The sequence below is a fragment of the Balaenoptera physalus genome, assembly GCF_965194825.1.
Source record: "Balaenoptera physalus genome assembly, chromosome: 14".
Lineage (NCBI taxonomy): Eukaryota > Metazoa > Chordata > Mammalia > Artiodactyla > Balaenopteridae > Balaenoptera > Balaenoptera physalus.
The window spans coordinates 53,957,389-53,982,905 of NC_138893.1; the positions used below are offsets into that span (position 1 = coordinate 53,957,389).

General features: G+C 38.9%; 1 protein-coding gene across 19 annotated transcripts in view; it reads right to left on the bottom strand.

Moving 5' to 3' along the window:
* Window positions 1-25,252, bottom strand: part of LCOR (ligand dependent nuclear receptor corepressor) — a 135,774-nt gene extending 110,522 nt beyond the window's left edge. For 2 of the 19 annotated variants that reach the window (XM_082423618.1, XM_082423628.1), the window contains exons 1-2: window positions 25,117-25,244; window positions 24,058-24,131 (exon numbers count right to left, since the gene is read on the bottom strand). Coding sequence is in view for 8 of the 19 variants with exons in the window: in XM_082423611.1 (XP_082279737.1) it covers window positions 24,058-24,131; window positions 24,414-24,493 (154 nt within the window). In the remaining 11 variants the exon portion in view is untranslated. The other 17 variants (XM_082423622.1, XM_082423620.1, XM_082423625.1 and 14 more) reach the window with 16 other exon arrangements.
* Between the last annotated feature and the right edge of the window lie 265 nt (window positions 25,253-25,517).

The window sequence follows — 25,517 nt, forward strand, 5'->3', positions numbered from 1 at the left end:
AAAATGCTTATAGGAGGAAAGTAAAACTAGAGTAAATGGGGAATGGGTGGGAGCAAGACTTCTCATTGCACATACTAAATATAAAATTTTGAGTTTTAAATTCAGAAAACATTACTAAACTTAAAAAAACGTACCACTGTCAAAAATATTTATAATGAAAACTGTACTGTGCTCATCATTATTAATGTAAGATATGACAATTTCCTTATTGTTTCTATTTTATTTTAGTGAATATGGGGAGAAATATATTTAAAAGTGCTTGTACAGGTTCCTCAAACTATTTTTCCAATAAATTCTTAAGTTCCAATAAATTCTTAAGTTCCTTAACTTTTGTGAATTTTCATACCACAAAAGTTTTGAGTAAGAATTACAGTACCTAGAGAAAATATCCACTTCCTTAAATTAGTAGAAGAAAATTCATAAGACCATATTTTTTCCGAAGTTTAACCAAACCTTGAAGGCACTGTCCAACTCTCAGTTTGCTGAAAATGAACAAGAGCACAGAAATACGGCTCAAGCTACTCTTAAGGTTTGCTTAAGGTTCCCACCTCGATAGCCAGTTGCCCTAGACATACTCCTTCTTATTTAGGGTACTGGAACATACACATATAGGAACATGGTTTTTCACTTTAATTATTTCTGCTACTGTTCTCACATGGCATTGTGCTATTCGGGAGTCAAGCACACTGAGAATTAATGTTTAGTTGTTCATCAACAAGGGCCATGCCTTCAACTAAACCATAACTAGACTCTGAAAAATGCAGAGTTCAATAAATACAATCAATCACAAACTATCATGTCACATTAATATTATTAGTATATATTTTAAAATGTCAAACCCATAAATTCCAAAGACATCCCAAATCGCTAAATGTAAAAGACATTTATTGGGAAAGCTATGATCAGCATTTTATTTTAAGAAGATAAGCTAAATAAAAAAATAAATTTTTATGTAGCAAATACGGTATTAATTTTCTAGAGCTGCTATAACATATTACCACAAACTAGGTGGCTTAAAATTGCTGAAATGTATTCTCTCGTAGTTCTGGAGACTAGAAGGTGTTGACAGGTCTACGTTCCCTCCAAAGGCTCTAAGGAAGAATCCTTCCTTGCCTCTGTAGCATCTGGTGGTTGCCAGCAATCCCTTGGTATTCCCTGACTTGTTGCAGTATAACTCCAATCTGTGCCTGTCTTCACATGGCCGGCTTCCCTGTCTATATCCAAATTGCCCTCTTCCTACAAGAACACCAGTTACTGGATTAGGGCCCAGCCTAATCTAGAATGATCTCATCTTAACTTGATTACAACTGCAAAGACCCTTTTTCCAAATAAAGTCACATTTACAGATACTGGGAGTTAGGACTTCAACATATCTTTCTGGGGGACACAATTCAACTTATATCATGGTCCAAATTAGTCAATTTCTTCAAAAGTAGACAACCTAGATCCATATGTGGAATATTTACAGATTTTGCCTAACCAGCATCCATTTCCCTTTTTTAGGTAATAGCACCCAATTTTCTTTTGAAGAGTCAATCTGCTCCTCCTTCAAGCCATAAGGGAGGGCTGAACTTAAGCCTCTTTCCAAAGCCAGGCACCTGTCACTGGTTGGGTCAGAGAATCACACTCCACAGGCCTTAGTGACATGAACCCTTCCATCCTCCCAATTTGGCTGGTGCTATACAGAAAGAGACACATGTGGACTTTAAAAATTATGTAAGTCTAGAGCTGCCATTGATCATCTTTACCAACATACCTGCCCAAAAAGGAAACCAAAAGAAAAAAGGAATGCTTAGAGACAGAGATAAGCAGATATTCCTGATGACATAAGTAAAATTTCTGGATCCAGTCATATCAGAACCTAGCTTTACCTTTATTCTGCTAACTCCCAGTTCATAAACCTACAAAATGATCTTTTTGACTTAAATTAATTTGAACTAGGTTTCTGAACTTGCAATAGAAAAGAGTCCTGATAGATTGAACACGGCCTCACTTTTCTTCAGTTATTTTCTCAAACTTGTCAAAGAGACCGGAAGAGCCAGTAGAAAAAGAACAGAAAACAGGACTTTGAAATCCTTGTATCCATGTCCATTCTCTGTCCATCATGCCATCCTCCATGAGGGTTTTAGAATCTAAAAGTTACAAATAAATTCATTCATGCTTGTTAAATTATGGATCTGTGAACTGATAGCAAAATATAAACAATATTAAGGAACTCTCAAGAGTTATAAAAACCTAAGTATCAATATTTAAAAATAAAGCATTCATAAAATCTTTTCTTCTCCAATGACATTCCACATCTCCACCATCCCTGAAGCATCAACATCACTACGTGGTAGCTAGAGTGGTGACAAAGTCATATTGAAATACCTCTTTCTTGCCATATCACCACTTTGAGAACATTCATGATAGTCTTGTCCTTTAATACGGCTAGCATTGTTCATGGTTCATTTGTTTCTATCTCAAGCAAACTGTGTCACACACACAGTATGTTAATAAATGTTCCTGAACTTTTGGAAAGAATGTCAATATTTTTTACTCTTGCACAATCTGAACATTCTTCTTTCTCTACCTGCTGCCCACCTCCAACTTTTACCTATTTGTCTATGGAAAATGCCCAGCCCTTTCCTATCCCTTTTGCTGATACTTCAGAAAACTCAAAATAATACACATATTCTGAACAAAAAAGAAAAGATTACATTTTTAAGTGAAACAAGACAAAATAAAGAAATAATGTTTCGCCTGTTAAAGGATGGGTTTTACTTGTGTTGCCACACAATTCACATGCAAAGAAACTAGTCCCTAGTATCTAGTAATACAGTGGTTGTCAAAGGGGCAACTCCACCCACCTAACCGCCTTAAAAATCAGTGTTAAAGCCACTGAAGGTACCACAAATTGTGTCCAAAATATCTGCACTCCCTGCTTCTCATACTAATTTTGTTTTTCCTTAAATAACTTGAGTCACTATAAATAGAACACTACTATTCAATTTGCGTAGTTTGTAATATTTCAAAGTCCTGTTTTCTACCTTTCCACAAATATTTACTGGGCATCCACTGTGTGCCAGTCACTTTGCCAAGTACTTAAAATACAAAGAAAAACGTCATATGGTTGTTGACTTCAAGGGTCTTGCAAACTAGAAGAAGCAGAATTGGAGAAAGGAAGGTAAGAAGGTAAAGAAAGTAGTACAATAATGCTTGCACACTAGAAAAACTGACCTATATTTTGTGGTCAGAGGACTTGAAAAATTAGAGAGTAGGGACTTGGCAGCATATACAGAGAGAGGGTAAGTAGGCTGGGAAAATTAATGAGGGTCTTATATGCTCCTTAAAGTAGCTTTATTCTAAATGCCTGTGGTTTTCAAACTTTAGTGTGTACAAGAAGACTCACTTGAAATACCCGTTAAAAATAGATTTCCAGGGCTTCCCTGGTGGCGCAGTGGTTGAGAATCTGCCTGCTAATGGAGGGGACACGGGTTCGAGCCCTGGTCTGGGAAGATCCCACATGCCGCGGAGCAGCTAGGCCCGTGAGCCACAACTACTGAGCCTGCGCGCCTGGAGCCTGTGCTCTGCAACAAGAGAGGCCACGACAGTGAGAGGCCCGCGCACCGCGATGAAGAGGGGCCCCGGCTCGCTGCAACTAGAGAAAGCCCTCACAGAAACGAAGACCCAACACAGCCAAAAATAAATAAATAAATAAATAAAAAAGAACAAGGCAAGGATATCGCCTCAACACATTCAAAAAAAAAAAAAAAAAAAAAAAAGATTTCCATGTCCCATCTAAGAAGATTTGGATTCAGCAAATCTGAGGTAGGACCCCAAATTTTCAAATTTTACAAATATCTCATGTAGTCAGTGCTTTGAAACAATGCTTTAGGTAGGTGTTTGTCTCAAGTTTCCCAAGTAGTCCTAGGGGTGAGGGGAATGTTGGGGGAATATTCATTCATACCCTCAAATTTCATTGTTCTGTAGGTGACAAGATCATTAGCTGAGTGAGAAGCAGGAGTTCACAGGAGCTAAAAGAGAGCCACTGTGGTTAAGCTATAGAAACTGACCAAGAATATGCAAAAGAATTCCCAGTGCTGAGAGTCCAGCTGAGGCTGGACACCATAAATCTGTAGTAGCATCAATCCACACAGTTGTTTTACCACGTATAAAATTAAAATAATACCCAGCTAGTGAAGTCATTATGAAGATTAAATTACATGTGATAACAGATGTAAACATGTAGGGATAATGGCATATTGGAATTCAAGATCTCAACATCTCCAGATAATAAAAAGAACCAGAAGATGGCACTGGGAAGAGATGTCTGTTCTTTTTATTTCAAGAATATATTACTTAAACCCTTCAGTTTACTTAAATCATGTTTGTGGGCTGACCTGGTATCATGAACCAATAATTATAATGCTGTTTCTTAGTGAAAAATGTGTTATAAAATAGAAATAAGCAAAAAAATAAAATAAAATAAATAAACTCTTTAACACCCAAATGGGCACTCTCTATATATTTATACTGTACTTGGTACTCAAGGTTACTGAAGAATTCACTAAGAAAGAATGAAAGACGTGAATGCCTTACAGTAGTGAGTCTATTTTCTCAACTTACTAAATCCCCATGCTGTACCTTGTTATGTTCCTTTCTGGTACAGTATCATCCGAGTCAAATCATCCCTCCCCATTTCCATAAGGCCAGAGAATTTGGCTTTTACACTGTTTACCCATAGTAAGCTATTGATTTTCTACTCCCTTTAAAGAGATATAGTCTTTCTGGCACTTAAAAAAAGTGTTAGTAAGGACTTCTGGTTGCAAGTAAACCCAAACTAAATAGGTCTGAGCAAAAAAGATAGGTACTGACTCAAAAAGGCTTTTTAGAGCTCCTTTCATGAACAGTTAGATCCAAGTGCATAGCAATATTTCTCTCCCCACTGCTGTGTTGTCTTACACAGAGGCACACCACTTCACTCACAGGCAGGCTCTCCCCACATGGTAGCTGCTTCCTGCTCATAGGCTAGTAGCCTGGCTACCCCAGGAAAAAAAAGATCTTTCCCAAGAATGCCACCAGCCAGTCTCAAGGCTGATCCCTGAACCACTCACCACTCACTCACTGTGACCAATGGCCAGGCATAAGTCACAGAAGTGAGTCAGCTTCATCCAAACCACACTGAACTCAAGAATGTTAGGAAAAGTGGCTCCCTAAAGGAAAGCCAAGGTACTGCTACTGAAAGACAAGGGAAAAGATTCTGGGAGGAAAAAAACAAGATATGCAGTACAGAATACATGATAAAACACACACATCCTTATTCCCCAAAGTAAGGGAGAAAAAAGTTAGGGGGAAAACTAAAAATCTAACTTACATTATTACAATTCCATAAAAGCCTGTAAGTTCTGAAGTCAGACACTCCCAGATTAAAACCATCAGTTCCATCACATTTACCATTTAATCATTCTAATTCTGTTCTTCATAGTTAAAAAAAAAAAAGCTACCACACTCTTTGCAGGTTGATTATACTTATTAAATGAGACATGTTAAGCATATACTGTGTACTTGATAAATATCTACTATCATGAACACTTACATGAAAAAATGAAACTGTTGTTTCCAAAGACAGATTGCAAACGGCCCCAATTCTTCATTCCTTCATATATCCAGGCCCTTTGCTATGTAACTTTACAATACCCTCCCACCATCAGGCAGGGCTCAGTCATGTGATTTGTCTTAGCCAATGAGATACTAGCAGACATTACACACCAGAGGCTTGAAAAAGTGCTTCATTATTTCTGCTTGCTTTGTGTACTTCTGCCATGCCATAACAGACCCAAGGTAGCCTGCTAAAGGTTGAGAAAGGTGGAACAGTCTAGTTGCTGCAGTCATCCCAACTTATGTCAACCTACATCAGCCAGCTCATCCCCAGACACAAAGCAAATCCAGACAAGCTGTCTAGGCAATCCAGAGTTGACTACATGAAAAACAAGCTAAAACCTCAGAAAAAAACTTTTTTAAATTTATTTTTTGGCTGCATTGGGTCTTTGTTGCTGCGAGCGGGCTTTCTCTAGTTACTGCGAGCGGGGGCTACTCTTTGTTGCAGTGCATGGTCCTCTCATCGTGGTGGCTTCTCCCGTTGAGGAGCACAAGCTCTAGGGGCACGGGCCTCAGTAGTTGTGGCGTGCGGGCTCCAAAGTACAGTCTCAGCAGCCGTGGCACATGGGCTCAGTTGCTCCGCAGCATGTGGGATCCTCCCGGACCAGGGATCGAACCCACATCCCTGCATTGGCAGGCAGATTCCTAACCACTGCGCCACTAGGGAAGACCCAATCTCAGAAAAAAACTTTAATGAAACAGATAAGTAATCCACCTGATAAAAAGTTAAAAAGTAATGGTCATAAAGAAAACACAATAACTGAACTGAAAAATAGACTAGAAGAGTTCAACAGCAGACTGAATGAAGCAGAATAAAAGATCAGTCAACTCAAATACAAGGCAGTGGAACTCACCCCATCAGAACAGCAAAAAGGAAAAGGAATGAAAAAAAGTGAAAATAGCTTAAAGGATTTATGGGACAGCATCAGATGGACTAATATTCACATCATACGGCTCCCAGAAAAAGAAGAGAGAGGCAGAAATCTTATTTGAAGAAATAATGGCTGAAAACGTCCCTAACCCAGGGAAGGAAACAGACATCCAGACCCAGAAAGGCCAGAGAGTTGCAAGTAAGAGGAGTCCACCAAGACACATTATAACTAAAATGCCAAAAGAGAGAATATTAAAAACAGCAAGAGAAAAACAACTTGTTACATATGAGGAAAGCCCCATAAGCCTATCAGCAGATTTTTCAGCAGAAACTTTGCAAGCCAGAAGGAAGTGGAACAATATAGTCAAAGCACTAAAAGAAAAACTTCCGACTAATCATACTCTACCCAGAAAAGTTATCATTCAGAGTGAAGGAGAGATGAAGAATTTTCCAGACAAGCAAAAGCTAAATTTTTCATCACCACTAAACTGGCCCTACAAGAAATGTCAAAAGGACTTCTTTAAGCTGAAAAAAAGGGTGCTAATTAGTAACAAGAAAACACATGGAAGAATAAATCTCACTGAAAAGGTAAATATATATAGAAATGGTAGTGGATAAATCACTTATAAAATTATTAGGAAGATTAAAAAACAAAAGAAGTAAACACTAAGATTACAATAATTAGCTGCAAAAGCACTTCTAAGAGGGAAGTTCATAGCAATTAATGCCTACCTCGAAAAACAAAACAAAGTCTCAAACACCCAACTTGACATAGTAGGAACTAGAAAAAGAACAAAGCTCAAAGTAAGCAGAAGAAAGGAAATAACGAAGTAAGCAGAAATAAATGAAATATAGACTAAAAAAGACAGTAGAAAAGATCAATGAAACCAACAGCTATATCTTTGAAAAGGTAAACAAAATTGACAAACCTCTAGCTAAACCCATCAACAGAAAAGAGGACTTAAAAGTCAGAAATGAAAGGGGAGATATTACAACCAATACCACAGAAATAGAGGACCGTAGGAGACTACTATGAACAATTATACACCAACAAATTGGACAACCTACAAAAAATGGGTAAATCCCAAGAAACATTTAATCTACCAAGACTGAAATCATGATGAAAAATAAAATGCGCAGACTGATTACTACAAGGAAACTGAATCAGTAATAAAAAAAACCTCCCAACATACAAAAGTTCAAGACCAGACACCTTCACTAGTGAATTCTACCATTCAAAGAAAAATAAATAAAAATCCTTCTCAAACTCTTCCCCAAAACAGAAGGAGAACTCTTCCAAACTCATTTTACAGGGCCAGCATTATTCTGATACCAAAACCAAACAATAATGCCACAAGAAAAGAAACACAGGCCAATATCCCTGAAGAACAAAGATGCAAAAATCCTCAACAAAATGTCAGCATGAATTCAACAATACATTAAAAGACAACAACCTATAAAAATACATACACCATGATCAAGTGGGATTTATTCCAGAGATACAAAGATGGTTCATGATACACCACATTAACAAAATGAAAAATAAAAATCATATGATCATCTCAACAAATGCAGAAAAAGCATCTGACAAAATTCAACATCCGTTTATGATAAAAACCCAATAAAGCAGGTATAAAGGGAACATACTTCAACATAACAGAGGCCATACGACAAGCCCACAGGTAACATCATACTTAACAGTGAAAAAGTGAAAGCTTCTAAGATCAAGAACAAGACAAGGATACCCACTCTCACCACTTTTATTCAACATAGTATTGGAAATCCTAGTTAGACCAATTAGGCAAGAAAAAGAAATAAAACATATCCAAACTGGAAAGGAAGAAGTAAAACTCTCACCACCTGCAGATGACATGATATTGAAAACCCTAAAGACTCCATCAAAAGATTGTTAGATTTAATAAACAAATTCAGTAAAGTTGCAGGATACAAAATGAATACACAAAAATCTGTTGTGTTCCTATGCATTAATGATAAATTCTAAGAAAAACAAATTAGCAATATACAGGTTCAATGCAATCCCTTTAAAAGTTCCAATACTATTTTTCACCATCATAAAACAATCCTAAAATTTGTATGGAACCATAAAAGACCCCAAAGAGCCAAAGTAATCTTGAGAAAGAAGAGAAAAGCTGGAAGCATCACATTTCCTGATTTCTAATTATATTACAAAGCTATAGCAATTAAAACAGCATGGTACTGGCATAAAAACAGACACATAGATCAATGGATGGGAGAAAATATTTGCAAATCATATATCTGATAAGGGACTAATATCCAAAATATATAAGGAACTCATACAACTAAACAGCAAAAAACAACAACAAAAAACCCCACAATTGGATTAAAGAGTGGGCAGATCTGAATAGACATTTTTCCAAACAAGACATTACAGATGGCCACAGGACATGAAAAGATGCTCTACGCCATTAAGCATCAGGGAAATGCAAATCAAAATCACAATAAGATATCACCTCACATCTGCTAGAGAGGCTACTAGCAAAAAGACAAGAAATAACAACTGTACGGGGCTTCCCTGGTGGCGCAGTGGTTGAACATCCACCTGCCAATGCAGGGGACACAGGTTCGAGCCCTGGTCCGGGAAGATCCCACATGCCGCGGAGCAACTAAGCCCGTGCACCACAACTACTGAGTCTGTGCTCTACAGCCCACGAGCCACAACTACTGAGCCCGCGTGCTGCAACTACTGAAGCCTGCGTGCCTAGAGCCCATGCTCTGCAACAAGAGAAAGCCACCACAATGAGAAGCCTGTGCGCCACAATGAAGAGTAGCCCCTGCTTGCTGCAATTAGAGAAAGCCCGTGTGCAGCAATGAAGACCCAACACAGCCAAAAATAAATAAAATAAATTTTTAAAAAAAGAAATAACAAGTGTTGGCAAGGATGTTAAGAAAAAAAGAACCCTTCTGCACCATTGGTGAGAATGAAAATTGATGCAGCCACTGTGGAAAACAGTATGAAGTTTCCTCAAAAAATTAAAAAGAGAATTACCATATGATCCAGCAATTCTACTTCTGGGTATTTTCCAAAAAAAATAATGCTAATTCAAAAAGATGTATGTGGGGAATTCCCTGGAGGTCCAGTGGTTAGGACTCCATGCTTTCATTGCCAAGGACCAAGGTTTGATCCCTGGTCAGGGAACTAAGATCCTGCAAGCCATGCAGCGTGGCCAAAAAAAAAAAAAAAAAAAAAAAAAAAAGATGTATGCACCCCCGTTCACTGCAGCATTATTTACAATACCCAAGATATGGAAAGAACTTAAGTGTTCACTGATGTATGAATGGATAAAAAAATTGTGTGTGTGTATACACAAATACACACACACTGGGATATTGTTTAGCCATAAAAAAGAGCAAAATCTTGCCATTTGTGAAAACATGGATGACTTTGATTGCATTATGCTAAACGAAATAAGTCAGAGAAAGACAAATAACACATGATCTCTGTTAGACCTGAAACAAACAAACAAGCAAACAAACAGACAAACCAACCTACCAACCAACCAACCTCACAGATACAGAGAACAGACTGGTGACTGCCAGGAATAGGGGGTGGGGTGGGGGTGGGAGAAATGGGTGAATTTTTTTAAAAAATAAATTGAATAAACAAAAGAAAATGCATTTACATCTTTCTATATGAAATGCAGATATAACTATTATTAGCTAAATGAGACTAATAAGTTCCTCTCACCTTGTGAGTGTTTAGCTAATATTCTTAGTGAGAAAAGTTAGTTATGTATTTTGCATGAGTTTGAGGAGCTGCTGCCCATTCCTTACACATCCTGCTTTCTACTTAAAGATGAAGAGTCTTTATTCTCATGAACATTTTAGAAGACATTTTTTTTTGTAATTGGGGTACAGTTGTTTTACAATGTTGTGTTAGTTTCTACTGTACAGCGAAGTGGAGTTCCCTATGCTACACAACAGATTCTCATTAGTTACCTATTTTATACATATTAGTGTATGTATGTCAATCCCAATCTCCCAATTCATCCCTCCTCCCCTTTCCCCCCTTGGTGTCCATACGTTTGTTCTCTACATCTGTGCCTCTATTTCTGCCTTGCAAACAGGTCCATCTGTACCATTTTTCTAGATTCCACATATATGTGCTAATATACGATATTTGTTTTTCTCTTTCTGACTTAACGTCACTCTATATGACAGTCTCTAGGTCTATCTACGTCTCTACAAATAACCCCATTTCGTTCCTTTTTACGACTGAGTAATATTCCATTGTATATATGTACCACACATCTTTATCTGTTTGTCTGTCGATGGGCATTTACGTTGCTTCCATAACCTGGCTGTTGTAAATAGTGCCGCAATGAACACTGGGGTGCATGTGTCTTTTAAGACAAACATCTTTGAGCACATTATTTAGTTTAGCTTTGTTGCCCTGTTATACACAATATGAATATTCTATTTCCTAATGGATTTCATGTCAACCATCCCCAAACTATTCAATGGTGAAAATCAACACAGTAATTTTTCTTGAAATATTGTAATCAGGTTCTCCAAGACGTTCTCATTTTACAAATAAGGAAACCAAGATGCAGAGAGATTAAGTGATGTATTTGCTTAAAATCATATAGTTGTAGTCATACTTATGCCAGAACCCAGTGCTCCTGCCTTGAGGTTTTTCCCATTCCATTCCACTGCCCAAGATGCAACCATTTTTTAACCTAGAGAAAATCTACTATTTCTTTTTAACCTAAGAAAAAACATGTAGTAGGTTCTCTTAGCTGGCAAAGAACAAAAATTGAGTATTTTTTGCTACTCTATCCTGTAGGATATACCAATAAATGTCATAATGTTAATCATACATAAATGTCATCACCCAAACCATTACAGGAACTTGTAAATATGTAAAAGTTTTGGATAGACCAAACACAGTGCAACTTAAAATCCAGACAGAACAATTATTGTTCTATATTACAAAATATGTTTAAAAGAAATTAAATTGCGTTATTTTAAGAGTATATCCAAAGAGCAAATTCTATGGATCAGCTTCAACAGTTTTTTTTTTCAAGTGATCTATTATTTATTAAGCAAAGACAAAGTTCTCTGCCTCTTTCTCAATTCTCACGACCGTCCTACACAGTATTTATTATAGGGATAAACTGAAATTAGTTCTCTCTACATCCCATAGCTGGTAAAGTGTGAAGATAAATTTGTACCCAGGTCTGCCCGACTTAAAGCCACCTTTTATTATTGTTTTAATGTGCAAGTGTTTCCAAAATGGACCTCTACTATTACTATTATATGCAAGTATTTTCAAAATGAGCCTCTGAATGTGGTTAACAGTTGGAGAACTAATGAGAGGAATTAAACTTCTGAATGCAGAGTACATTTAATCACCTCTTCCATCCTACTGAGATACAATCTTTAAAGGGTTAGCTAAATATGATTAATATTTGAAATGCACTTAAATTCATGTCTAAAATTATTTTTTAACATTGTTTTCTCTGCAAGTTCAAATATTCTTCATATAACGTGGCATAAAATAAAAAGTCCATCAACAGATGAATGGATAAAAAAGATGTGTTACATATCTACAACAAACACTACTCAGCCATAAAAAAGAATGAAATTCTGCCATTCTGTAACATGGATGCACTTGGAAGGCATTATGCTAAGTGAAATAAGTCCGAGAAAGACAAATACCAAATGATATCACTTACATGTGAAATCTAAAAAATACAACCAACTAGTGAATAAAACAAAAAAGAAGCAGACTCACAGTTTGAGAACAAACTAGTGGTTACCAGTGGGGAGAACAAAGGTGCAATATAGGGGTAGGGAATTTAAAAAAGGGTTATTATGGGATTTTATGAAATCACATGTGTGAAACTTGAAAATTGTGAAGCACTAAAGAATTTAAAGAATCATAAAGATTTAAACAATCATTGGGATTGACATACATACACTATTGATACTGTGTATAAATTAGATAACTAATGAGAACCTACTGTATAGCACAGGGAATTCTACTCAATGCTCTGTGGTGACCTAATGGGAAGGAAATCCGAAAAAGAGAGGATATATGTATTCATATAGCTGATTCACTTTGCTGTACAGGAAAAACTAACACAACATTGTAAAATAACTATACTCCAATAAAAACTAAAAAAAAAATCTTTCATTCAGTATTAAAAAATAAATTTAAAAAATAAAACTAATTTCTTCAAAAAAAATGGAAGAACTAATGTTTAACTTCAAGAAAGATTGTACCCATTAAGTTTTTTAAAATTCATAAATAGAGAAAGCCACAGGAGAGACAAAACTATTTGCATTATATCAAAATAAAACTGTTTTATGAACTTAATTAACAGTGATGCAAATAGAGCTAAAAATATTCACTAACAAAAGTTTACTGAATATATTTCATCCCTTATCTCTGTCTAGTGAATTTCATTCTCTTAACTATGACCACTGTTTTTCTACTTCTAAAGTCATTCTTATCTGCATGGGCTTCTGAAGATGTCTGTTTCCCCAGACTAAAATACATACGTATTTGTTTTTTAAATTAATTCAGTTTACTTCTCATATGATGTATTCCAAACGTATATCAATTTATGTTACACGCACAAAAAGAGAGAAAAAGAAAAGTGTATATAGAAAAATGGAGATATATAGAATAGATAAGACATATGAATGAGAAGCTACCTCGCGCAAAAGCAAGTTACTCATTCCTGATTCTTGGCAGAATCCTAGACTGTACCAAATCCTTACTGTACCAAACATCTCAAGTTCCTGCAAATTCTGCCATCTGAAAGTAAGTATCCTTTCAGCATCAAGTTTTAAAGTGTGCTGCTGGACTTCCCTGGTGGCGCAGTGGTTAAGAATCCGCCTGCCAATGCAGGGGACACAGGTTCAAACTCTTGTCTGGGAAAATCCCACATGTCGCGGAGCAACTAAGTCCGTGTGCCACAACTACTGAGCCTGCACGCCACAACTACTAAAGCCCACGCGCTCTAGGGTCCGTGTGCCGCAACTGCTGAGCCCGCATGCCTAGAGCCCGTGCTCTGCAATGAGAAGCCACAGCAATGAGAAGCCTGCACACCGCAACAAAGAGTAGCCTCCACTCGCTGCAACTTGAGAAAGCCCGCTCGCAGCAATGAATACCCAGCACAGCCAAAAAGAAATTTCTTTTAAAAACAATTTAAAAAAAATAAAGTGTGCTGCTTATTTCACAATCCAGTTATATGTAACAACGTCATTACCATCATTATGTACACTTCTGTTCTTGAGTCACAGAAACCAGACATTAGCAGCAGCATGACTTGACAACAGATCCTTCCTGTTTCTTAATATAGCCTTTATTCTTTACCTTCTTTTCTGCTTATAACTGGATATACACTCATATTCCTCAAATCAGTTGATCTCCTCTGGATTACCTGCTAAAGAATATCTGACAAAATGTGGATTGGCTGACTTAGGTAGAGTAATTTCTAAAAATATTTTACCTAGACATCTTCGTATAGTTTTAACAAATAATTCCTATCGAGTAGTATCATAAATACATAAATATTTATTAATCACTTAACAGTAACAAACCTTCCACTTTTTCCAAAATAAAGTTTAAGTTCTCAGGAAAAGGGAAAAAAAGGCAAAAATTGTCTCGGTTATCAACATCTCTGGTTCCTTGTCTTTACCACAATGTCAGCTAATTTTTTTTTTTTGTCAGCTAATTTTTAATCAATGTAATTGTATCAGAATACTCTTCTCCACTAATTTACATTCCCTTGGTTTTAACAGATCAAAATCTGTGGATAATTCAATCTTCTTAATAGTTTAATAGTCTTGACCAAAACAACTCATTCAGGTTGGACTATCACTTATGTGGCCTACTTATTTTTTATAAAAATTAAGTCCCACATAGGTTTACAGCTTCTTATAATTCCTACCTAAAGTCTTCTCACTTAATGTGGAAAATTCTAGTTTCTCTTCTTTATCTTTACCCCATTTATGAATTTACCCTTGCCTATCACCAATAAAATAAAACAATCTTTGATTTGGATATGTTACATGAAAATTAAACGGAAGTTCTTTGCCTAAGGAGAAAAGGGTCAAAGGGAATGTTATCTTTTAGATAAGATTGTAGCCATAAGCCATGGGTCTTGAAATGGTTATCAAGAGACTATATGGATTTGACTCTCTGTATATGACTGTTTATTTTAACATGCCAAAATCTATTTTAGTAAATACTCCACAGTAAAAAGCTATGCATAGAAAATATATGTATATACAACTAAACATTGGTTGTGCAAGTCTCACATGGCACACAGCCTTATCACTTTAATCATACCTGCTTTTCTTTTGAAAAAGTCATACAGCAAAACTTCAGTACCTCTCAAAACATTGTTAGAAATTAATCCATATTATTTCATTATTTTTATCCTGATATATTCTCTTTCCAGAACAAAAACCAGCTCTAGGTAGGGTATCTAACATATTAAGTATTATAAAAATACTGCTAAGCATAATTGTTAGGTTTCCAATAAATAAACAGTAAGTAAAATATTAACACACTGATCGTTTTACGTAGGGGTATATTAACTAAATCATTTTTTAAAGATGTATTAATTACATTAAACACTCAGAAAAATGACCAGCTTAAAGGTTTTTTTCAATAACTATTCCCAAAGATTTATGGACTTCTTAGCCCACCCATAATTAAAGTTTCATTTTATTGTGCTCAAATAAATTAAATCAATGCCCGTTTATACAAGATAAACTTCATCAGTTTCCTTACTAGCTGAATGAAAATTCACATAACCTAACACATATGACAAGATTAGTAAGTATTTATATCATTAACCATGCAATGAAAAAGCCACATTTCAACACAGGCACATATTCACAGATATTTATGTTCCTCTCACATTTTATTCTTAGTGAAGGCAAAGAGCTTCCCATTTTATTTTGATGGGAATTTCTCCCACTTACCTTTGTCACATCTTCCTGTATCTACTAATGTAGCATTAGTCTGAGACCGGTGATGCTTGAATTACCAAACTAGCGTATCATTTAAAAAATCTGGGGCTTCCCTGATGGCGCAGTGGTTAAGAATCCGCCTGCCAATGCAGGGGACACGGGTTTGAGCCCTGGTCCGGGAAGATCCCACATGCCGCAGAGCAACTAAGCCCATGCGCCACAACTACTGAGCCTGCGCTCTAGAGCCCGCGAGCCACAACTACTGAGCCCACGTGCCACAACTACTGAAGCCTGCGCGCCTAGAGCCCGTGCTCCGCAACAAGAGAAGCCACTGCAATGAGAAGCCCGCGCACCGCAACAAAGAGTAGCCCCCGCTTGCCACAACTAGAGAAAGCCCACGTGCAGCAACGAAGACCCAACACAGCCAAAAATAAAAACAAATAAATAAATTTTAAAAAAATCTGCCAAATTGCTCCCTCCCCTTCTCAGCAATTGTACACTACTCAGCAACTTTGCTTTCCATCACGTTTTGAAACATTTATAACCAAGTGCCAAATCTAAGTCATAGGAGGTTAGAACTCAAAATGCATTTGACTAAAATCCAGGAATCCTGAATCTTGACCTCAATCTGCTTTACCCTGTTCCCCCTCTGTCCACACCTGAGGTTTCTGGGAAGGATATGAATAGAAGGAAAGGCCAGGTACCTACACACTGTTACTATAATGCTTTTGTTACAAATTTCAAAGTGCTCTGTCAACTAAGCTGGTCCACGCGGAAGGTTCACCAAGCTTAAGGCCCAGGATCACCTGGATATCCTTTGCTATCTTTCCTCTTCAAAACCTATGCTCAGATCTCAGCCAATGGTGAAGAAAGGCCAGTCTAGCAACGTATGAAGGAAAACTAAGCCAGTGGAAGCATTCAGCTCAAACCTACTTAGCTCTGACAAAACTAAAAATTTGAGAAGAAAAAGGATAGACAAACTAGACCATAACACTGAAGAGAAGAGGGAAAGACATTTTAGGCCAGGGTATTGAAAGAATTATGCTACCATTTATGATAATATTATGAGTAGAATTCTTTACTGTAATATAAATTGAGTATGCCATCAGTAGTAGGGAACAAAGAAAGAAAAGGCAACTTGGTGGAACCAAATAAGAAAGTCTAAAAAAAGGGCGTATGCTTTAATGTTTTATAGCACAGGCTTTTGAATTCCCATCCCAGGTCTACCACTCTTTAGCTGAGTGACCATAAATGAAATCCTTAATCTTCCAAATTCTGTTTTTCCACCTGTAAAACAGATATTAACATCAAAGGGCTCTTGTCTGGCACATAGTAAATACTCAACATATGACAGCTCTTAAGGAACATTAATAAGACAAAACACAACCAGTCTTTTCCATATTTAGATAAAATCTCACTTCTTTAAAGTTATGTACCACTTGATGGGGATGGGAGGTGGGAAGAAGGAGATGATATTATACAGGCAGGTTGCAAAAAGATTCAATACTAAATATGATGTCTGGGATTTGCTTCAAAGTAATCTTGTGGGAATGAATAACAGCCATTAGTTGATGGAGCTGGGTGTTCACTATACTATTCTTTCTACTTTTGTGTATGTTTGAAGTTTTCAAAATTGAAAGATTTTTTTAAAAAATTCTTTTTCCCTTTAATATGGTTGGACAAGAAGACAAGTTCTAGCATCCCTTCTACTTTTGATAAATCATGTACCTAAAAGATGAAAAGACAGGTAAAACAGAACAGGAGAATATCCTGTGGGTAGGTATAGAGAAAAATACCTACAAATGACTTAGAAAATATGCCTACATTGACTGAGAGGAAGGGGAGCATTCAGGTAAAAGCCCATAAATACCAATGCATTGGGACTTCCCTGGTGGTGCAGTGGTTAAGAATCCGCCTGCCAACGCAGGGGACGTGGGTTTGATCCCTGGTCCGGGAAGATCCCACATGCCGCAGAGTAAGTAAGCCCATGCGCCACAACTACTAAGCCTGTGCTCTAAAGCCCGCAAGCCACAACTACTGAGCCCGTGTGCCACAACTACTGAAGCCCATGCGTCTAGAGGCCGTGCTCTGCAACAAGCCACCGCAATGAGAAGTCCGTGCACCACAATGAAGACCCAATGCAGCCAAAAATTAATTAATTAATTAATTAAAAAGAAAAATACCCATGCATTGGGGACAATAAAAAATTCATGAAAAACAAGAGAGCATCAGGGCTTCCCTGGTGGCGCAGTGGTTGAGAATCTGCCTGCCAATGCAGGGGACATGGGTTCGAGCCCTGGTCTGGGAAGATCCCACATGCCGCGGAGCGGCTGGGCCCGTGAGCCACAATTACTGACGCGCAGTCTGGAGCCTGTGCTCCGCAACAAGAGAGGTCGCGATAATGAGAGGCCCGCGCACCGCGATGAAGAGTGGCCCCCACTTGCCACAACTAGAGAAAGTCCTCGCACAGAAACGAAGACCCAACACAGCCATAAATAAATAAATAAATAAATAAAAATTTTAAAAAAAAACAAAAAAACCCAGAGCATCAAACTGAACATAAGCATGCCTCAATTTAACAAATTCAACAATTTCTTCCTCTGTACACATGGTAAACTTATTTTTGAAATTTGTATAAACCAATAATAATTCTACATGTACTAGTGGAGCATGTTTCTTATATTAAATCAGAGATGAATTCTGTTGTAACACAAGATACATTTTTTGTAGTACAATTCACATTTTCAGATGTGGGATTTTCTTTTACCAAGCAACACACAACCTGTAGATCTTTTTAAATTAGTTTTTCTTCCCCTTTATATTGGCAGCTTAGGAGAGGGAGAACATGCCTTTACCCTCTGGAAATCTCTAAAAAATCAACTAATAAGAAAAAAACATACAATAATCATTTGTTAATAATGATGATAATAAAATGACTCAGAGCTTATGAAAAATAAGCTAATCATGAGACCAAATAACAGTCACAGACTATCTAGTAAACAACAAAAATGAAAACGTTCATCATACAACAGTTTTTCCAATAATAATAATTCTCATGGGAAATAATACTGGTATTCACAGCTTCTAACCCAAAAAGTTAGTCTTGATGTGTACCATCATTAATAGAGATAGAAAATTACTATGTAATTTTATACAGCAATTGAAGCAAATTAAATTAAAAAGTGTGTTTCTGGAGAAGTTCAGCTCTGTATTCTACTTTTACCTGAGAAATTAGGTAACTATTTCAAACATTAAAATATCATAAAATTATTTCTGTGGATAAAAGGGAAACATTTATGCTAAAGGAAATCCCCTTATTACTTTAACAAGAGTTATTACTCAATGTTTCCCAACTGACCAATAGTTTTTTAATACCCATCTTTAATTTTCTACATTTCTAAATAAAGACAATAAAATAATGTGAAAGTTTTCTGAAAAAATATAAAATGTGCTGTGCAGATGTAAGATGGTAACACCATGAACACCAGACACAGAATAGATTCAGACAAAATGTCTATATAGAGAAAAGATATCCTTCTCCACCTAAACCTTGATTATATACTATCCAAAACTCAGGTATAGAACAGATTCAAATAACATGGTTTACCACATTATTTGAACTTGAAATATGAACCCTCACTAAAAAAAGGCAAAAACTTAGAAGATTTGGATAGCAAAGTATATCTGTGTTATTACAAAACTCCATCAAATAACAATTTTAATAATTCATGGAAAAGGATGTTTAAGGAAGCCTTTCCTGAGTAATTCTGGTTCATTCTGATCACTCCATTACAACATCCATTATTCCCTGCACAGGAATAATGCTGCAGATTATCTTCTGATCTAACTACTCTCAAACTGAGGGTATGATAAGAAAAAAACTTTTGCAAATCATATACTGATGTGGGTCTAGCATCCAGAATATATGCTACAACTCAACAATAAAAAGACAACAATAAAAAGACAATTAGTTAAAAAATTGGCTAGGGATCTGAAGAGACGTTTCTCCAAAGAAAATATACAAATGGCCAACAAGCAAATGAAAAGATGCTCAACATCAATGGTCATTAGGGAAATGCAAATCAAAACAACAATGCCATACTAGTTCATACCTACCCACTAGAATGGCTATAACCAAAAAGACAGACAGTAACAAGTGTTGGCAAGGGTGTGGAGAAACTGAAATCCTCCTACACCGCTGGGGGGAATGTAAAATACTGCAGCCGCTTTAGAAAACAGTTTAACAGTTCCTCAACATTAAAAGTTACTATATGACCCAGCAAGTTCACTCTGAAGTACGTACCCAAAAGAAGAAAAGACAAACGTCTACACGAATAATGCTGCTTAAGTTCACAGCAGCTTCTTCATAACAGGCTAAAAGTGGAAACAACTCAAATGTCTGACAACTGATGAATGGATGTACAAAATATAGTATGTCCATACAATGCAATATTAGTTAGCCATAAAAAGCAATAAAGTGCTGATATATGCCAGTACATGGATGAATTCTGAAAACATGATAAGAAGCCAGACACAAAAGGCCACATATTATAATATTACATTTATATGAATTGTCCAGAATAGGCAAATCCACAGAAACAGAGGTAGATTAGGGGTTACCAAGGACTGGGTCATAGGAGAAATGCGAAATGATTTCTAATGAGTATAGGGTTTCTTTTTTGGGTATGAAAGTGTTCGAGAATTAGTGATATTTGCACAATCTTGTGAATAAACTAAAAACCACTGAATTGTATGAATTAAAAGGGTGAATTTTATGGTATATACATGATATCTCAATTAAAAAAAGAAAAAAATTCAGGGTATGGACCACTGGACTTGGGATACTTCCCACATACAAGAGACAGTCAATAAAGTTAGCAAATATTTCACACTGGGATTATCCCAAAAACAACGTGCAAGTATAACAAACAGTAAAAAGATTTTTTAAAATATTTGCAAATAGAGTAAAGATAATTTGGAGGGTAGTAATGGCAAGTCTTTAACTTGAAACTACAAAAAATAACAGCTTTGTTTACTCCCATCTACCCAATATCCAGATTCCATTCAGCAGACGGGTGGACATAAAGGAAATAGGAATCAAGAGAGAAGTTCAGAGGCACATCAAAACAAATCAAGCCCCTCTGCTGAGCTTTCAGAGCCAGTTTGCAAGGCAGGAAAAAAAACCAATCTCATTATTTTATATGTACCTTTATTTGTGGCAGAAAATATTATTTTCTGTTTCCAAATACCAAATCCAACCTCTAAAGGATGAAAATTTCCCAAAACTAAGGGGACTCAAAGAATGAATATGCCACTGATTTTAGGCAACTTCAAAAACGAGTTTTGTGCAATGGAATAAGGTACAGCCTCCAAATGAGCTTACTTAGAAGAGACACTGCTGTGGATAACAATATTGTCTCTGCCAAGGTGATTTAAAAAAACAACCAACATCATTATTGTAGAATTTTACAATGGAATCCTTAAATAAAGGAAACATTCTTCTTCTGAGCTAAGGAGAGAGGTGTGTTGCAAACCCCAAGGTGCCTAACAAAGAGACTCCACTTCTTAACCTGCATTAGAAAATCCAACAATCTATCTCTGCAAACTTATCACCTATACATTCCCTACACCAATCTTGGACTGCAGTTTAAACAGACAACTCACTCTTGTCCTTTTGTACTTTTGCTTATTTGTTTCACATGACAGGAATGCCTTCTCCATTTTCATCAAAATGAAGCAAAAATCCACCACCTTCTTCATGAAGCCTTTCTTCATCATCTGATTTCTTTCACTTCCAAACACCCCCAGCACTTGCTTTCACTATCGTATGGCACATTTTGCCTTGTACTGAATACACTATATTTTTTCTAAGGACTAATAAAAGTTCTTGAATGTTAAGGCAGCTTCCCCAATATCTTTGTTTGCCCACAGTGACTGATACAAGACAGATGCTTAATAAATATTTAAATAAAGTAATTATGTACTTACCTAACCGCCTTTCGATCCTAAAAACAGCACTAGTACAAGTAGCTAAGTGATTAGGCAAGTACTCAGAAGTGGCAAGTCCCCACAGACATTGAATACCTAATTCTCACCCTGGAAGGAATTCCAGGCCATCCTGTGTAACCCCATAAGGCTAAAAAAAATGGCATTATTCAGATGCTTTCTAGAACTGCTCCAGCTATAAGCATATCTGAGGGAATTAGGGCAATTTGAAATAACTCTCTGTTAAGTCAGAGACTCATCCTGCTATCTTTTTTCCACCAAGTTAGAGCTAAGCTGAAATAATCACAACTTCCCCTATGTTGGGAAGAGCTTTTCGAGAATATAGCAAAGATGACGAGCAGCCAAGCAATAGGTTACATCATATTAGGCAACAGAGAGAACCTCCATCTTCCCAGAATGGAATATCATTCTAGTCCCAGAGGACTCAATAATCACCTGGTTACCAAATACCCATCTTGATCATAATCACTGTCTGAACCTGCTAACTCCAATTCGACTAAAACCTAATAATGGAAACACAAACACCTTCACTTCCACCTCTACAGTCCTGACCCTCACCTCCCTCCAAAAAAAAAAAGTAGAAGGGAGTATTAGATTTTGGAAATGAGTGAGAATTCACTTTCAATCCAAAGACTGCTATAAATTAAGTATTACTTAGGAACCAAATGACCCTAAAGTATTAAGATAATCAGTGAAGAGAATCAAATAGAAGGTTAACTGTTCAGAACCAATCCATTAAAATAAAAGAGGAATTACTACATTTGCTAGTGACAAACAGAGTTGCCTTTTGGATTATATATAAATAAAAATCATTGCCACCGCTCTTACATATAGAAAGTTAACACTACATTTGACTTACTTAGAACTCTTTTCCTAAAGAACAAAATTACATACAATAAAAGAGAAAATATGAGACGCAACTGATTTTAGTTGGGAGACTATCAACTATATATTACTGCTCAGACTAAAATACTGATCTGCACTCTGGACTCTAAATAATCTCCTGAACTTTACTACCTCGAAAGTGGAAATTTGGAGTTAACAGAATGCTTTTAAAAAAAACTGATTACTAGATTAAAATTCTCCCTCAAAAAAAGAATCTAAAACTTGATATTCAATTCAGATACTTAACAGAAGGATTTTATTAGTTAAAAAAATACCCCAAAATCAAAAAACAAAAACGTCTTGTCAAGCAGCAGTAACTCAGCACTAACACTAAGCAATGACTGATAAAAAGGGGGCCTGAGGCAAAAGGCAAGGATTCAAAGCAAAAAGAATCAGAATAAGATAAACAACCAACTAAACTAAAGCAACAGTAACTTAAGAAATCTATAGGGTTATAGTTTTCAATTTCAAAATCTTTTAAAAACTAAAAAGCCCTACTGAAAAAAAAGATCAATCATTAAAAAAGTGAAACAAATACAAGAACTAAAAATTCTTCGAAATAATTTCAGGATTTTGTATTAACTCACAATTCTGAAAACTCATTAATTTCATGATTCTCAAAACCTCTACATGCCTTATAAGGTCTCTTATATGATAGTTACAAATAACACATAATTCAAAAAGTGCTAAAGCTGATGTAACATTTTAGCAAACCTAAGATAGGTTTCAAAGAATAAAACAAGCAGAGACAGAGCAGAGTAAATGATAACTAATAACCAAAAGGCTGATTCCTGGACAGCAGAGCTGGGCTTGGATTGGCAGGAGGGAAATTTTCAAATATATCCACAAGACATATTATACCAAAAAGCAGATTCATACCTTTATTATTTATACAAGTATATGTTTTAAAATATACTTTTAACCTGTGGACAACCAAAGTGATATCAGATACTGTAAAGCATTGTTGCCTATATTAATTTTGATAGTACAGTCTAAACCCTTAACAAAATTCACATACATTTTAATAATGAAACACCGCAGAAATGGAAAGGTTTATATTCTCTAACTAAAGGTTACCTTATTTTTCACTTGTTTAAAGTTTCAGTTTTGTTTTTTAATCTATTATAGAAAACATCCCTTGTGGGACATTGTAAAGGGCATACCCTCCTGTCAAGCCAGAAAGCTCAAACACAAAGACACTGAGCTAACCAAGTGCTGTAATTCTTCCAAACTGAGCTTCTCCACACCCCCTCTACCCTTCCCCCCAACAGATATGTCTATTAAATCAGTGTCTGTTCTCCCCCTCGCACAACAAAGAGAACTTCTCACCGCATGAAATTGCCACTGAATGGACACCAGAAAGCAGGATTTGCATAATTCCTTCCAACGAAACCCTGTCGGGAAGGAGGGGATGAGGGGCCCAAGCGAACGGAAAGAATCTCCTAGATTCTGTTGGGAAGACCAAGATCATTCCCCATGGTGGGGGGGCGGTTTGGAATTCTGGGCCTCCCCGAGGACTGGGCGTGGGGGACGGAGGACGACAAGAGACATTTCCCCACACATCAGCAGCACCGAAGCAAAGATGGGGAAATAACAATGCTGGAGCACAGGAGAGTCAGACACAGGACGGACTGGGGCTAGGGGGCGGCGGGCGCAGCGGAGACACCACACGGGCCACTTACTTTTTGGAGGGGGGTTAAATATATGAGTTAAGCCCTTATGGTCCCGCCGGCCGCCGCACAGAGGGAAACGGGACCTTGGGAGAGAAAAACAGACAAAACACACAGTGTGAGAGGCGCAGCTCGGCCGCCCGGCCCCTCCCGGGGCGACCCCGTCCACACTCCCTCCTGCCCGCACGGAAAAAGCCACCCGAGGCGGCCTGAGGTGCGGGCGGCGGACGAGGCTCTCGGCGAGGCGGCGGCTCCAGAAAATCCCCCAGGAGAGGACAAGAGCGACCCCTGCTCCGGCTTCCCGGTCGGACCCGGTCCCACCCCCCTTCCTCCCGCCGCGCACACACCGAACACAAATACACACACACCGACCCGAGCGTCGAGGATTAACTCCCCGGCCGCTGCCGCCGCCCGCAGAGGAAGTGCAGCCGCTGCCCCCCGCGGCCATGACACCCCACTTGGCTCCGTCAGGCGGACCCGGGGCCTGTGACAGCTCCGGCTCCCTCCGCCCCCATCTCCACCTCACGCCTCGCACACGCCCGAGCGCCCGCCCGCCGCCCGTGCACGCGGGGACACGGGCGCGCGCCGCCGCGGCACGTGGGGGAGGGGCGGCGTGCGATGCGGAAGGCGCCGGCCAGAGCTGAGCAGGGGGTCGAGCCGCGGCCAAGCACGCCCCCCAGCTCTCGCGTTGGGCTCTGCGGCACCGGCGGCGGCGCCGCCACCACCGGTCCAGTGGCAGCGGCGCGCGGCGAGCCTCCACAATAAGCCAGCTGCGGCGCCGGGCCGCCGGGCCTGGAGGGAGGGAGGGAAGGAGGGAGGAGAGAAGGGGCACGCGCTCCCGCCCGAGAGCCCGCCCCGGCAAGGGCGCGCGGAGGGGAGGGGCCCGAGCACGGAGAGCCCGCCCGGAGGTCTCGCGCGCCCGCACTCCGGGGGGTGGGGGAGGGGGACGCCCAAGCCTAAGAGGGCGGGCGGGCCAGAGCAGCAACTGCTCTCTCCCGGCTCCCTCCCTCGTTCCGGGCGGCCGGCGGCTGGGTGGCCCGAGAGCCGGAGGCAGCCGGGGGAGGGTCTCACCTACACAGTGAATGAGCTTGTGGCGCCAAGAGTCCAGTTCTTGCCGAAAGCCGCGTCTCTCAACGGAGCATTGCTGCCGCCTACACACCCTCGCCATCTTCTGCCGCCCGCCCGGCCCTGCCTCCGCCGCGGCCCCGCGCACGCCCAGCCGCGTCGCCCGGGGCCGCGCACGCACCCGCGGCCTGGGCGTCGCGCCTCCCGCCGGGGGCGGCGCGGGGGCAGGGCTGGCCTCACCTCACGGTGGCCCCGGCGTGGCCCGGGGGCGGCTTGGGCGCGCGCCCGCCCCGCACCCAACGCTGCGCGATCTCCCGGCTTGCGGTCTCCGCGGCCGCCGCCGCCTCTGGCCTCCCAGGCAGGCGCCTTCCCGCGGCCGGAGCTGGGCGCCGCCGGCCCCGTACTGA